At 44.9% G+C, this 16,837-nt stretch overlaps 1 protein-coding gene across 4 annotated transcripts in view; it reads right to left on the reverse strand.

Moving 5' to 3' along the window:
• Window positions 1-16,837, reverse strand: part of ELMO1 (engulfment and cell motility 1) — a 548,078-nt gene that overhangs the window by 347,005 nt on the left and 184,236 nt on the right. For all 4 annotated transcript variants that reach the window (XM_037837090.1, XM_037837088.1, XM_037837089.1 and 1 more), the window contains 3 exons: window positions 16,118-16,217; window positions 3,212-3,363; window positions 861-939 (listed from right to left, as the gene is read on the reverse strand). In XM_037837090.1, coding sequence (XP_037693018.1) covers window positions 861-939; window positions 3,212-3,363; window positions 16,118-16,217 — 331 coding nt within the window. The remainder of the gene's footprint in view (window positions 1-860; window positions 940-3,211; window positions 3,364-16,117; window positions 16,218-16,837) is intronic.

Consider the following 16,837-nt stretch of genomic DNA (forward strand, 5'->3'; position numbering starts at 1 on the left):
TACACACATAAGTACATAAATAAAACCAGCCTGGGTGAGACTCCAGGAGGACAGGCAACTCCTGGCTACAGCCAATGCCAAAGTGAACTCACAGGAAACCATAAGGTGACTCCACTTGTTGAGCAAATACAGCTCTTTCCCCACCCCCAGGAATGAGCTAATAATTTTAAATAATTCAAAAACCCTCACATTTAGTCACTGAGGTTTAAAATCCTTGGCAACAAAAAATAAAATAAACTTCTGGACAACATTCAGTGGCGCTCTCCAGAACACTTTCTGACGGTTGAATGAGTTCATATGTCCAACAAGTTTTAAATGAAGTGACCTGTGACCATGGTAACCCAGTTCATGTTATGCTGATGGGAAAACATGAATGAATTTGGGAGGTGTGAGTTCAATGCCAAGACCCTGTGAAATTCTACAACTTCTACAATGGTCTTACTCCTAGTTGAAGAAGAACCAAAAGACCTACTATTGAAGGGTATACAACGTTAGGTTTAATATATGTTTACAATGAATGGGCTCTCTCCTCTGACCACATCCACACAAGAACAGAAGAAATATCGTAAAGCAAAGAGCACCTCTGATACATGAACCGTTACCTCAACCAGGGGCAGCAATCTGCATGTTTTTCCTCCTGTTCTCTCACCTTTCCATTTCACACTGCCCTCGCCAAATCATACACCTCCTGGGTCTCAGTTTTCCTCACCAGGAAGATGTGGACAACATTGCCCTCCCCCAGACAAGATCCAGTAAAATGACAGAAAATCACAGGGGCTTCCAAATGGGCTTCCACAAAGCAGCAACACTTTCATCTTTGTATGTGCACAAAAAACCCAGACAAAAGAAATGCAACGTACCTGCCTCCTCTCATCAGGGGCCTTCAGGAAAAGTGCATTTATCACTGCAATGGTATACGTTTGGATTTCTTGATCGGTCCTGTAAGGACACAGAATAATACAGAAAGTCAGAAAGGGCTACCCGACTCAGACTCAAAATCATCACCACCCCTAAAAACAGGTGACAAAGAAGGGCAGGACCTAGAAAAATGTCATCAGCATGAGAATGTATTTCACCAGGCACGAGTTGACAAACACGATGTCTTATTAATGCTAGTTCAACAGTATATTGCTCACTGAGGGCATCCAGAAAGTACAGACAACCAGCTGAGTCGTCCCCCTTTTTCTTTTATTAGAATTAAGAATGTGAATTCGGGGGATGTACTAATTTACATATGTGTGTGTGTAATTTTCTGTCTGCTGCATAAAGTACATCAGAGAGTTGTCTTGGGTGTACCCACATTTCTGAGCTTATTATAAAGCGAATGGCTTTATCTCCATGGCAATGCTATTACATATTTAAAAAATCTATTTCCAAATAGAAAACATTTTTATAATAAGAGAAACAGGCATTTATATGTATAAGTTTACTCTGCACCAGAAAGAAACCAGAAATTCCAAATGAATTAAATGAACCTCATGAGCTAATTTTCACTGAGGCCATTACCCACAGTGTCTGTAACTTAAATTTTAAATTCTGGTCACCCTCCTGCCTCCACATGAAGGAAATGTCTCATGCACTTTAAGTAGTTATATTATGAACACAACAGTTACCATTTTCAGTATTTTGAGAACTACTGAATGTTCCCTCACACCCCCCAGCTTGCACCACCAACACAAATGGACCAGTCCTGTTTCCTCCTAGGAATGTCAAATTGTGCACTGGGAGACAAGTGGAGGAGCCGTTGGGAGCCAAGAAGTCACGTTAAGTGCCTACGTGCTGGAGAAAAGAAGTGTTCACAAGGCACAGCTACGGAGGGCACTCCTGGTTTCTACAGCATACCCAGTGTCATCCCAATAAGCTCCCTTTCCTATGCAAGCTAGCTCGTGATGTTTGTGGCCACCTGCAACCCAAAATGCTTTAATTCAATAACTGCATTGTACAATAGAGCCCTTCTTAGTTCAATATCTCAGAGGCAATCTCACTAGTTACCTAAGGGTGGAGAGAAGGGAAAAATCCCCAGAGACTGCAGGCTACTGGGGCAGTTATCTTATTCCACCTAATAGCTCAAGCCTGAAGGAAAAAAAAAATCCATATATTACATTATAAAATACAAAAGAAGGTCTCTGTAATCACCTTGAGCCTAGTTAAGAAAGAGTCCAGTGTTTAAAAATGCCTAATTGACCCATGTAAATATTCATTATATCAGAGAAAACACTGTCCTTACATGGTCAATAATCCTATTGAGAACTTAAGAGAATAAACTGTCCTATCATGTCTTTTTAAGAGTAAACACACCAATGCTTACCAACATTCATCAAAACTAAGAGTCTACTAAGGGCCAGGCATGGAGACAATAGTGCCAAGAAGAGACAGGGAACTCATCAAGTGGTGGGGACAAGGGAGAAGAAACTGCTATTTCAGGGTGATGGGGAGTGTGCCAGTTTGAATGTATTATGTCCCCCCAAACGCCATTATCTTTGATGTAATCTTGTGTGGGCAGACCTATTAGTGTTAATTAGATCATAATTCTTGGAGTGTTTCCATGGAGATGTGACCCACCCAACTGTGGGTGATGACTCTGATTGGATAATTTCCATGGAGGGGTTGGCCCGCCCATTGGGTGGGTCTGAATTAAATTACTGGAGCACTATATAAGATCAGACAGAAGGAGCAAGCTGCTACAGCCAAGAGGGACACTTGGAAGAAAGCACAGGAGCTGCACATGAGACAGTTTGAAGATGGCCGTTGAAAGCAGTCTCTTGCTCTGGAGAAGCTGAGAGAGGACAAATATCCCAAGTGCAACTAAGAGTGACATTTTTGAGGAACTACATCCTAGAGAAGAACATCCTGGGAGAAAGCCATTTTGAAACCAGAACTTTGGAGCAGATGCCAGCCATGTGCCTTCCCAGCTAACAGAGGTTTTCCGGACACCATTGGCCATCCTCCAGTGAAGGTACCCGATTACTGATGTGTTACCTAGGACACTTTATGGCCTTAAGACTGTAACTGTGTAACCAAATAAACCCCCTTTATAAAAGCCAATCCATTCCTGGTGTTTTGCCTTCTGGCATCATTAGCAAACTAGAACAGGGGGTTATATGCCATATCAAGATGCTTTCCTGCACATTTCATCAAACCTACACAAAATGTTTCCTGGGGCATATCGTGGCTGTGTCTCTCCCCGCTGGAGGTTAGTGTGCCCACTTACCCTTGAAGATGGGGGATTAGTTGGCCAATAGTGATCTCTTGAGCCACCTTCTGGTAGAGGTCATGGCTATTGAGCACCATCGACTCCAAAATGGCCAAGGACCGCTGCAGGATGGAGATGTCCATGGCTGATTTGTTCACAAAACTTGCTATCTGAAAATCCAAGCGAGACACAATTGACTGCTCGTGGTAAGCAGAGCAGAGACACAGGGAAGGTAGCAAAGAAAGTAAATAGGGAACCAGACACAGAGGATGAAAAGTCTCTGGAATCACAAAAATGGGCCAAAAACGGAGCCCACCATGACTGTTCCTGATCATTACAAAACACTATTTACACCTTAGTTCTATAACTCGATGACAAGCAACTAAAAAAATAGAGAGAGAGACACCCTCAAAGAATTATTCCTTCTGGTTTTCCAGGATTATTCTTCTGAGTTTCAGTTTTCAGGGGCAAATGATTTCAACACATGTATCGTAAGGGTTCCTGGGTTTCTTTGAGACAGTAATTTCAACATACACTAATAGCCATTCCATCTCCATTTATCCACACAATCAATGGCTTTTATGTTCTTATTATATTCCTTACACAAATCATACTTGTCAACACAATTCAACCAGCGACTTTTCAATCACTGGCTACTCTCCTTCTTATTCCTTAGCTAAAAACTTTTTCCCCCATTTTTCCAATTCCTCATGGTAAAATAAATTCTCATCTATCTCTCTCAAATTTAGCAAAGAGGAAAGCATTGAAATTTGCAGTGCTGAAAGTTAAAATAATAGTTTAAGCTCTAAAATAGATCCCCTAAAGAATTAATCACTAAGGCCCAAACATAATAGATCATAAAGTAAGAGGGAAGTTAAAAAAAAAAAAAGAAAGGCCAGAATACTGGATCACAGGAACTTGAACACATGGGTACCATAAAGCTTTTCTTTTAGGGGCCTCATTAAAAGTTATTACCATCTGTTGACAACACACACTAAAAGGCTGTTATTATATCAACATAATGGTTCCTTTTTTAAAAGCTAAATAATTTGGTTCCATCACAAATAGACACTTGCTCTTTTCCTCATTCCCTCTCCATTCATGATAATAAACCAAGTGCACCCATGGCAACTTCCAGTTACCATCCCAATTGCCTCTAGCCCAGTGACTCTCCGGTGGAAGTTGTGGTGGGGATGCAAATACAAATACCCCTCCCTGCTAACTCTGCTTGCCCTCAGGTATGCTGAGACCTCAAGTGATAGGAAAGAAATGAGCTGAAGAAGTAGAGTAACATTATGATTTTACCTTCCAAAAAGCTATTGTTTTACAACTACAGTGCGGTCGCGGTTACTGCTTCTAGGGGGAGGGGCGGCCGGTAGCTGAGCCCTCAGCTCTCGGGGCTGCTTAAAGGGTACCGGCGGCGGGGGCTCTTTCCCGGAGGCGAGGGCGAGGCGGAGGACTTGGCCGGGTCCTCGGCGGGAGGCGTGCAAGGTGAGGAGGGCGGCGATAAGGACAAGACACTCTTCATCCAGTAGGAGTATGCGCCAAAGAGATTTATTCAGGGGTGATTACAGGTTATATAGGCTGGTAAGAAGGGCAGGGCTGGAAAGGAGGTGAAGTAGCCTTAAATGGCAATATTGAAGGGAGAGGGGCTAGGATTGGTTCTGAGAGGACGCAGGAACCGTTGCAGCGGGGCGGGGGTTGTTCTGGCCACGGTGCATGCGCGCTGGCGGTGGCAGGAGTGGCCTTGGCACCAGGGAGTGAGTGGGTAAGATAAGGAAGTGGGGAAAGGGCAGTTGGGAGAAAGGCGGTTTCCTCCGGCAAGCCTCCCCTGCCAGTGGCATTTTGGGTGAGGAGAAGGGAGCTGCCTTGACCTCGCTCCCCAGGCTCGGGGGGGCTGCAGAGGGCACTAACGCCCGTACCTACTACCCTCCCCAGGGGGTGATATCAGGTCCCCTGGCCCAGGCCTGGTAAGCCGAGGTACAAGCTCAGTCACCCGCAATTCCCCTTTCTTTTCTAATTAGAGGAAGAGGCTTTACCGGAGAGGCCCGCTAAGGGTGAGGGAAGGGGGAGGTTAGGGAAAGGAAAAAGGGGTTGACGGTGGCTCAGCGAGGCTGGAGCTCAGTGTTGGTGTGGTGCCCGGGCGCTTGACAATGGCTTCGCTGCAGCGGGCTGGGCGAAGGTGAGGGGTTTAAAGTTCAGGGGTTTAGAGAAGCTGGAACTCGAGGCGAGAGCGATGTTCAGGTGATTGAGAAGGGCCTCGCGGTTGGCGAGTTGACCGGTGGCATTGAGGTCGTGGAGGGTTGGCTGTCATCTTGGAGTGGGGGGCGTCAGAGGTGGCGAGTCGCTGATACTGGATTTGCACGAACGAGGAAAAAATGGCATCCGTTTGTTTCTTTACAAGCTGGACAATTTTGCGGATGAGGCAGGGTCCTAAGATGAGAGCTAGAATAATTATTAATAAGGGACCAAGAAAAGGAAGGATGTATGGGAGAATGGGAGTGAAAAAACTGGACCAATAACTGGTGGCTTCACGATCTCTTTTACGCTTTTCTAGTCCCTCTCGGACTCTTTTCAGGCTGTCCTCGACGAGACCTGTGGAATTGGCATATACACAGCACTCTTCTTCTAGGGCGGCGCAGAGGCCTCCTTCTTTGAGGAGGAGAAGGTCAAGACCTCGGCGGTTTTGGAGCACTACCTCAGAGAGGGAATTGACAGAATTTTTTAGATGGTAAATAGCGTTTTGTAAGTGATGAATGTCTTCGTCAACAGCCGCCCGGAGGTGAGTTAGGGCGGAGCCTTGACTGGCTAGTGCAGCGATTCCGGTGCCAGTGCCGGCAAGACCTAGGAGGGAGGCAATTGTGAGGGCGGTGATGGGCTCTCGCTTTTGCAGAAGGGCAGGAGCTGCAGTTCTTTCCAGACGGAGGAAGAAGTCTTCTTCGCTGTGGTATAAGACCCTAGGGATAAGGACAATTAGGAGGCAAGTTTCTTTATATTCACTGATGATATTCGTGCTGAGACAAGGGGTAAGTCCTGTAGAGGAGCAGAGCCATTGGGAGGAGTTATGAGGAATGAGAAATTTTGCCGAGCTGCTGGGAGATGAGTAGCTGGCACAGGCAGTGAGGTCGGGAGAGTTACTGGAGCGAGGGCGGACGCACTTTCCCGTATAGGAGACTGAATGAAAGGTCAGGGGGACGGCAGAGGTATTCCAATTGCATTCCAAGGGGCTGTTTTCTGTGCTTTCTGAAAAGGAGAGGTTGGAGGCAACGGGCTCGTACAGTGAGGAAGAGGTGGAGAGGCAGAGCCAGCAGGATGAGGTAAAATTGGGGTTGGAGGAGTTTACTGAGGTAAAGGCGGCTTGGATGAGGCTGAGGAGGGGAGAGGAATAACGAGAAGGGGGTAGAGGAAACTGGGGTGGTGGGGTTGGCGATGCGTTGTTTGTAGCTGAGGTGCGGCTGGTTGGAGTTGAGGTGAGGCTGGAGAGCTGTGGAAAAAGGGGGTTAATGACTTTATTGGGACCAATGTTAAAGGGCTTTTTTATAACAGTATTTTTCTTTGGTTGGTTTAAAGCCTCCTTTCTTATTAGAATAAGTGATCCTCGGTCGGTTCCTTTCTCATAGATTCTGAAGCCCCAAGTTTGACCGAGTAACCAGGAGGGATTAGTGGGGAGCTGCACTGTAAGATTAAGATGTGTGCAGGATCCCTTACTTTCTTGGCCGAGCCAGTTAACAGTAGGGAGTTTGCACCCTGTAGGGGCCCACTTTAGGGTAAGGTAATGATTAGGAACTGGAGGCTTCCAATTAGTGGCTAATGTTTCACACCCCCAGTATGCACAGTAGTACTCGTTGGGGGAATTACAGCACGATTTTCCAGGATTTGAGGATGGGCACATGTAATATTGGGCCTGGGGATTACTTACCTTTCAAGCGCAGGTTTCTTCGACTCTGGAGACAAAGGTGGTGAAAGGTTTACTCGGCTCCTGGAAGAGCTTGGTGAATTTATTAGGCCGACAGGCAGAGCAGTTGGCAAATGCTCGTAAGGCGATTCCCCAAAGGATAGGCCAAAAGGTGGCAGGTGCATTAATATAAGCAGACGCATTTAGAAACGCTCCAGTGCCCATATAGGCTTCGGGGGGATGATAGACTCCAAGGGCTGCGTCTTGCTCACTTTGCTTAGCTGCTTCTGCCTGGAAGTGAGCATGCCAGTCAACAAACTGACCGGGGTTAAGAATGGAACGGGCAAGCGAGGCCCAGTCTTGGGGGATGCAATAGTCCATGGCGAGATCCTGCAGTATTTGGGAAGCGTATGGGCTACCTAACCCATCCCCTTTGACGGCCCTGCGAAGCTGCTTGATAGTATCTGAGTCAATGGGATACCAGTCATACGGTTTCTGTGGGGTGGGGGCAAGGTTAAGAGGAAAGCAGCGAAAAGCACGAGAGAAAGGAGGACGCGCTTGCAGAGAGCTTGGCGCGGGAGTGGGGGTAGGGGGAGCATTGCCCCAGGGGTTGCCTTGAGGTGTAGAAGGCAGCCAGGGGTTGTTAGTCGGCAGGGTGGAAGGAGCGGCGGCAGCTGCCGGTAGCGGCTCCGAGGGGGAGCTCGCCGAAGGGGGAGGCGGGAGTGGGAGGCCCCAAGCGTCGCAAGATGGCGGCGCAGTGGGCGTGGCTAAGACACAAGATGGTGGATCAGCCCCGCCCTGTGAAAGGGCGGGGTTCAAGGCATAAGATGACGGACTAGCTCCGCCCTGTGGAAGGGCGGGGTAAAGCGTATGCGGTTTCCGGCCCAGCTTAGGGCTGATGTCATCGCCGGAGCATTTCCTCCCCTCGATGGAAAAAGAAGGAGGAAGTTCGCCATCTTGGCGTGGCACAGTGTTATTTTGCTTTTTGGGAGTCACCTCGAGCGCGTTGTTAATCTGCTCGAGTAAGGACTCCGTGTCCGAGTCATGATTTGAATTAGTATCGCTATCTGAATCTGTTGGCTGGGTCGATAGGGCCTCCTTGGATTTAACGGGGCCTCGATCAGGGGGGAGGGAGCCCTGAAGGCAGGAGCGGATGGTTATCAAAGTGGGGAGCAAGCCGGGAGGGAAGCGCTTGCTCTCATGTTCCATGGCGTTGGTGACTCGATCAATAAGACGATCATAAGTAACAGGGTCCCAAAGATGGCAAGTGGTGAGCCATGGGTTAAAGGGCAGCAGGAGGTCCCAGTATACTTGCAGCTGCCGAACAGACACTTTGTAGCGATGAGTGTCTAGGAGACCCGCTAGAGCACGAACTTGAGGTGCCTGGCACGTAGACAGACGATTACCCATAGCTGAGGGGGGAGGAGGGGGGGTTGTTTACCGAGCAGAGAGAATGAGATAAACCGTGGCCGCAAGGCCGAAGGAGACGGCGAGAGCGGAAAGCAGTGCCCTTTGGCAACGGGAGTAGTCGGGGGGGGGGCGGTTGCAAAGAGGCACACGGCGCCAAATGAGGAAACAAAGATACAAAGAACCACAGCAAAGTAATGGAGGGGAAGAGGGAGAGCGTTAGGAGGAACGGGGGTCATAGAAGTGCGCATACAAAAGGACGAAGAGAGCGTGGGGGAAGGGAGGAGTTCCTACTGGATAAAGAGAGCGTGGGGGAAGGGAGGAGCGGCTTCGGAGCGGTGAACCTCCCACGGCTCCGGAAGCGGCGAAGGAGAGGCGGCCCTTACCTTGCAGGCGAGGAGACGGGAAGCTGGAGAGGCGTCCGGGCGAGCGGGCGACCTGCCGAACTGTTGTGTGGAGACACCTTCCTCACACGGGGCACCAGTTGCGGTCGCGGTTACTGCTTCTAGGGGGAGGGGCGGCCGGTAGCTGAGCCCTCAGCTCTCGGGGCTGCTTAAAGGGTACCGGCGGCGGGGGCTCTTTCCCGGAGGCGAGGGCGAGGCGGAGGACTTGGCCGGGTCCTCGGCGGGAGGCGTGCAAGGTGAGGAGGGCGGCGATAAGGACAAGACACTCTTCATCCAGTAGGAGTATGCGCCAAAGAGATTTATTCAGGGGTGATTACAGGTTATATAGGCTGGTAAGAAGGGCAGGGCTGGAAAGGAGGTGAAGTAGCCTTAAATGGCAATATTGAAGGGAGAGGGGCTAGGATTGGTTCTGAGAGGACGCAGGAACCGTTGCAGCGGGGCGGGGGTTGTTCTGGCCACGGTGCATGCGCGCTGGCGGTGGCAGGAGTGGCCTTGGCACCAGGGAGTGAGTGGGTAAGATAAGGAAGTGGGGAAAGGGCAGTTGGGAGAAAGGCGGTTTCCTCCGGCAAGCCTCCCCTGCCAGTGGCATTTTGGGTGAGGAGAAGGGAGCTGCCTTGACCTCGCTCCCCAGGCTCGGGGGGGCTGCAGAGGGCACTAACGCCCGTACCTACTACCCTCCCCAGGGGGTGATATCAGGTCCCCTGGCCCAGGCCTGGTAAGCCGAGGTACAAGCTCAGTCACCCGCACTACAGGAAAAGCATGAGAATTTTAAGATTCTCGAAAGACCGCTTTAGCTCCTTTCGCAGCTAATAAACTCCTCCAGTGTGTTTACTGTCCCTGCAGAGCTCTTGCCTCACTCACCGCAGCTTGCTCCACTCTCCCAAATCTACTACGCTAAGACCACCGATGAGCTTCTCTGACAAAAAGCCAGTTATCCTCACACCATGTTTATGGTTTAAAATTTTAAGTTATGCCTTTTAAAAATAGAAGATAAATTTCTTCATTTCCCCCTTCCCCTAAACATTTTTTGTTGTCTCAGCACAATTCTTGATGTGGATTAGGAAACTGAAGAATTCATGAGAAAGTTCATTGACAATACTTCTGATTTTCTGTCCATTAATTCCTTCCTCCTGCCAGGTTCCCCTTCTTGACACCATTTATTAAATTTGGATGTGCCTTAAGTCTTAAAACACCAAGTAGTCTCCTACCTGAGAGCCTATCGCTGACATTGTCAAACTCCCTCGGCCCCCAAGTCTGCATCCCTTTTTTTTCACTCATTTGATATTTACTCATTCATTCATTCATTCATTTGAGCAATACATAGCGACTGGGTGCCATACAGCAGGCTGTTGTCTTAGGATCTGGAAATACAAGGATGAGCTAACTTCAAACAGCTTATAGTCTAGCACAGAAAGATAGATGAAAAGGCAATTACTATGAAGTATATTAGGTGCTTATTTTTGGCATACAAAAGGACACCTCCCTGTGGATAAGACAACAAAGCCTAAAATTAAATGGATTGAAAATCAAACTCATTGTCTCCTTACTCTTCCCTGCCCAATGGGCACCCTTTTCCAAGAGGGATGTAATGATTAGTGATTCATATTCTCAGTTTCCTAGTTATTATCCTTGTGGACACATTTGAGGTGTCCCCTCTTAGTACATATTCGGTTACATATGGACACTTGCTCACTGATTCAGTTCATACCTAGGCTTATAAAACAGCATCTTCTTCAGTTTCTTCCTCTAAATTCAAGTTTCCCCTCTAATGGAAATTACCCTATAATTCCATATGATATCCTTTTGACATCTCCCTTCTCAAAAATTTCAATCACAATTCTCAATGCTTGTGATAGGAAGTGTACCTTCTTATAATGGATTTTAAATTTCTCTAGAAATTATTACCTCTCACCTGCCCCCAGTGGGCCTGCTCTATAATGGTAAAAGTTTGTGGTCTTTGCTTAATTCAGACACCTTTATATCCCATATCCATATTCTATTTCCACAGGCTATTATAACATGGTTTCTTTCCCACATAATGATTCTCTTACTTTCATCAAGTATTTCTTAAAACTCATCTCTTCTTATTAATTCACCTCTTCCATGGCATACAGAACCAGTGATTTTAGCAATCCTAAAGTGTGTTACGTATTGAGTGTTCTGTAATAACACACCTGGCTGAGTCCCTGCCTGGCGGAGAACTCACACTCACCTCATCAGAGTTCCAGCTACACTTTGGGAGTAGATACTAGTTGTTGATAAAGCAACTATTTTTCTTGCCTTTATCTGTCAGCGGTTTTAACCAGACATTTAAATGACCCAATATTTTTACTTAAGGAGTAATAATAACCAAGGTATCAGGCCTCATTTAAGCTAACTTAACAACTGTCTTTCTCAAAAAACACTAGAAACGGACTTCTTTTCAGCAGATGTACAAACTGTTATTCCCCATGTCCAGTTTGAAAACTATAGACTTAGTATTGCGATAGAAAGTTACAGATTATCTGGCTAAATTTTAATTTCCCTTTAGCCTTCAAAAGATTAACTGAGACTTCCTTTGCCTTTAAATTTCTCCCAAATCCACTACTGCAGTTTTGGCTGATCCAGGCAAGCCAGCCTAAGTCAATTGACAGTACAGATTTTTGAAAGTAGGGCTGTATCATAAGGAAAAGAGGAGGTAGAAATAATTGTGTATACCACCTCCACAATCTCCTCAGTCATTTAAAAATGTTATCTTAGAGAAAAGAGGGATGTTTGGGTGACCTTTAAGAAGCTAAGGGACATCACAATGGCTGAATCAATGGTACAAACTTTTAAAATCATATAAACTCTTCTAAGAATCACTTAGAATGAGATATTTAAATTCTTCTATATAATCTAAACTGAAAAGAACCATGGACAGCATGCAACTCCACTCCAGGATTTTAAACTATGTGAGTAGAAGCCCATAAATCTCTCAAGATTTTAAGAGGCAAAAATTACCCAGGTCTCTGAACTAAAACTGGCTTAGAACATGGCTTGGTGTTTGTCTACGGCCTGAAAACACTTGTAGAGTGAGCCAGGCCCTCCTGCAGAGATAATGTTTCAAGAGTGTTTGTATGTCATTTTCCTTCCAAGAGAAGGCACTGATGTTATACTTGGCTAGAGGAAAACCAGCTCATAACAGAAAGTTCTTTTTTATTTCCCTCTCTTTCTTCTCCATGTTTTCCTACCCTTTCCCTAAGAAGCCAAGTCTTTTGATAAACAACATTATATACTGGCATTGAAGGGTCCAAATTTCCGGGTATTTATGATAATGTTATTATTAGTTTTTCTAAAATTTGAAAACTAGCATCTAGATCCACACATAACAAAATAGATAAAGTAGCACAGAAGGAGATTGGGGCTGGCAGGGAAAAATATTTCTCCAAAGTGGTATGAATTTGGCATTAATAGGAAGCCAAGTCTAGACCACAGAAACAGGCATCTTTTGTGCACTTCCTAGTTGATTTTTGTTGAGATAAAGCTCCTTTTAAAGACAGTTGCCTGCATACAATTCCAGGGTTGTCAAAGTACTGAATTTGGTCCAGCTAATGAATAAAAAAAGTTAACCTTACAAAAAATATCAATGATCAAGTCATTTTTTGATGATCATTTTTCAAACTCATATAAGGGATTTCTAAGTAGCGAGGCAAAGCAGATATAATGACTGGGAATGAGGAAAGGGAACATATAAAATATACTGCCTTTTAAAGAATATTTAATTTTTTATTTAAACTGCCAAGACTGGTTGTCTTTGTTTCCTTATATTTAATACAATGTTTGTTTTAATTCCAGTAAATGAAAACCATCTCCTTAAGCAGCTAGAAAATTAAGTTACTGTCACTCTCTCTGATCATCTTTCACATCTTGTAAAGAAAGCAAGCTTTGTAATTTCTTTTCCACTCTTCTAGCTATAATTTTACTTGAAATATAATTAAATAAAGTGCCACTTATTCCTTTCCTTCTCTTACTCAGGTTCTACAGTTTTAAAAAAGGCTTCCAAAGCAAATTTCATTCATTCATTTGCAGAAATGCATCAAGGCCTGAGGATGAAATCATTAGGAAAGCGTGCTTCCACCCTCATAGGGCTCATAGTCTAGTGGGAGGGAACGTCAAAGGAACAAAAAAAAATTTACAGAAATGTGATCATTTCTGAACAGGGGCATCTACAAGATGCCTGGAGAACACAGAACAGTAGAAATCACTTAACTTGGCCAGTGAGGTCAAGGAGTGCTTCAAAGGGCAACGAGGCTCCTGTAAATATTCTTTCCACCACTTGAAAGCACAAGTGCATGGCCATGGGGGAAAGAGCCCTGAACCAAGTGGCTGATGATGCCCCCCCCCCACCCCCAGCACGCACTATGTCCTCCTTTCACCCCCTGGAGCTGCTGCACACTGGCCTCCTGCATAGCACTAAGCAGGCTATCTCTTCTGTTCTAGACAGGTCTGCTGTGGGATCAAAAGATATAATGTGGAGAAAAGTAAATATAACGTAAAAGAACGGACTTAGGGCGCTATATTGTTGCTTTTTTATGAAAAGAAAAGGTTTAATAACAGACAAGCAAGGCACGCTGGAAAGTAGGAAAGGTCTGCCATAAATTCAGAATTAAAATTTCTGTAAGTGTAAAAGAAAAAAACGCATAAAACCCAGATATCTTCAACATGGACCTGCCTTTCTAGAACATTCCTTAGAAAGACACAATACAGCAATTTGTCTTCTGCTCTCATAATCTACTGCTTCCATCTCCTACCACTGGCAGAGAAAGGTATTCCATAATGTGCCAGAATTGCCTCAGTTTTCTTGCTTACAATCATTTATTTCCTGTTAGCAATTCATACCTTGTACATGGTTTGTATATGGTGTGTACATGGTTCCCTTTAGTCTTCTCCTTTGGCTTTATGGATTTATGTAAAAAGAGGATTCAAAGGTGTGTCCAGAAGGCCCTGGGTTCCCATTCCACTCTGACCTTACCTAAATACACAACATTGAATGGGACATTTAAGCTGTGGGGCTTCCATCTCCCAACACCCTTGTTTACAGAGTAGGGGATCTCCTTAGGCCCTTCAGTTAAAAAAAAAAAAATCACATAGCAGTATCTCCCCTGAGATACTGATTAACTACAAAGGCAAAAGGAGTAAATTCAGAGTAGAGAAATCCAGCAAACTCCACATCAACCAAGAGATCAAGGTTAACATCACCAGTAATATGGCATATCAACATCACGTGCCCCTGACGTGAAGCACTGAGAAGGGCTGTGCAAAAGTTAACCTTACCCAAAGAAAGGTCTGGCCTTTGCCGTTGGCTCCTGGGAAACAATCTCTAAGCCCTTTGGAATGCCCTGCCTGAGAAGAGTATCCTTATTTCCTTGGAGCCTTGGGTCATGCCAGATAGTCTATGCTAGTATTTTTGGGTCACATGGTATCAGCTCAACCTCCAGAGTCTGGAGATTAAGGTCAGCCACAGGTGTGGCCCACCATGTCCATGTGGCCAAGTCTAAATAAAAACTGTGGACAACAAAGCTTGGGGGGACTTCCCTGGTTGGCAATACTCCATGCGTATTGTCACACATGGTTGTCGAGAGAAGAGAAGTTAACGCTGTCCACTACTCCACTGGGAGAGGACAACTGGAAGCTCCATGTATAGAACTCTACTAGGCTCTGTTTCATGTGCCTCTTCCTTTGGATGATTTTAATCTGTATCATTTCACTGTAACAAACCAAAACTGAGTATATAACAACTTTCAGTGAGTTCTGTGAGTCTGTCTATTAAAGTATCAAACCTGAGGGTGGTTTTGGGGACTTCTGAACTTTGCAGGGCATGTCACTTCTGCAGTATTGGTTAATGCATAACCTTAATTTAATCACAAGGAAATACAGACAAACCCAAATTGAAGGGTATTCTACAAAATAACTGGCCAGTATCTTCAAAAGTGACAAGGTCAGGAAAATCTGAGAAACTGTGACAGATTGGAGATGGCTAAGGAGACTGGACAACTAAATGCAATGCAGGACCCTGGATTGGATACTTAACCAAATAAAAATAGAAATTAGTAGAAAAACTGGTGAAATCAAATAAAGATAACAGTGTTGTACCAATGTTAATTTCTCAGCTTTGATAATTCAACTATCATTTTACAAAATGGTAACACTGGGGGATGCTGAACGATGGATATATGGGAATTCTCTATTATGTTTTGCAACTTTTCCTTAAAGCTACCATTATTTAAAAAAAAAAATGCTCAAAAACCTCATGTGGCTTATTGGATTTTGCTGTGATTTTCCTGCTTCCACACAGAATCACAGGAATTCTATATTTTAGATAACCCTTCCCAAGAAACGGTACTTAAAAATTTATGAATTCCACATACCCCATCATTCCTAACCTAACAGAGAGAAAAAGGCCAATACATTTATAAACCAAAACATGTGTAAAAAGAGAGAAAATAAGTTGAAAAACATAATAAACGGTAGTAATCCATCATTTCAATACTATGTGTAATACAGTCACAAGACCAGGGCTATTTATTTTTTGTGTCTGAAAAATGGAAACAGAATTGTGTGTTTACCGACTTCTCTTTATTGCAACTCAATTCTCTCCTCCTCTCCCCACACCAAGAACGGCTTTGCCCACCACTCCTTTATTAGTTTCCTTCCAAAAGAGCAGCTAATCCTACTGGTTGACACCCATATACTTATTGTGCCACGATTACAAGTAAGCAGGGTCACTCTGCGTTACTAGGCAGGGACCCAGGCACCCCTCCTTCTCTCACATTCCTACTCCAAATCCAGGCATGCAGGACATCAGTATACTTTGCTTCTTTCCCTTTCCCTGAAGAGCAGGTTAGGGGTGGAAGGTTCTGGAAGAAGAGCAGGAACTCTATGTAGGTCTCCAGACCAATCGAGTCCCGTGTAGGGAATCAGCAGAAGCTTGTTTGGTTACTCACAATGTGGCCATTTGAGTCACCTTTGACTATGGGTTTTCATGAGTTCCCTGAGGAGCCCTGTGGGGGCAAAATATGTCATTTTCCCACGGAATCTGAACACTCTGTTCCCCACATATGCAATACTATCAAAACCACACCCACCTTTTAACATAATGAACTAAAGGAAAGAATTAAAAAATATCGCAAAATCAGAGAAAAAAAGTCTATGGCAGAAGGAAGTAATTTAAGCCTGGGAAATCACAATCTGCAGTACCTTCTTAATGAACGCCACCGAAAATGTATCCCACGACACTATGCCATGATCCATCAATTCCACAAACGCTGTCAGGGTGAAGGACAGCATGTCTCCAAAGCTGGAAAACATGGAAGGCACAACAGTTAGGGGCCCAAAAGCTAGGAACAGGAAGGATACAAGTGTGAGAAAACTTTGGAACAACAAATTTAAGCAGAATTCAGAAAGGGTCCTGGGGCAGGGAGCTGGACCACAGACAACATCCTTGCAAACATCCATCAATGGGAAGAAGGCAGGACGGCATCACTGAGTGAGCCAGAGATTCAACGTAAGGCAACCTGGGTTCACATCAACTCTTTTGGGCAATTCACTTAAACTGTCTGAGCTGACAAATGGGGTTTAATATCTATCTAACCACAAGGCTCTTTGTAGAGCACTTAAAATGTGTAGCATAAAAGTACGAAAAGCTTTCCAGCAAATGAAAGTTAGAGCAACTAAGAGAGGGCAATGTACTTCTTTTATTATCCAAAGGTATCCAAGAAGGAAGACTGAAAATCATTTTATTAAGAGCATTAGCATTTTGGAAAGGATCCATGTGGTCTATATAGACCTTTGTCTGTAGACGCACACACACTCCACACAGATACAAATATAGAGATAAGGAAACATATTCATTACACTGGCCGGCATTGTTTCTCTAGCTAATTGGCTTTATGGAATATATATGGAAACAGTCCCTAT

Source organism: Choloepus didactylus, chromosome 5, assembly GCF_015220235.1.
Source record: "Choloepus didactylus isolate mChoDid1 chromosome 5, mChoDid1.pri, whole genome shotgun sequence".
In the NCBI taxonomy this organism is placed as follows: Eukaryota; Metazoa; Chordata; class Mammalia; order Pilosa; family Megalonychidae; genus Choloepus; species Choloepus didactylus.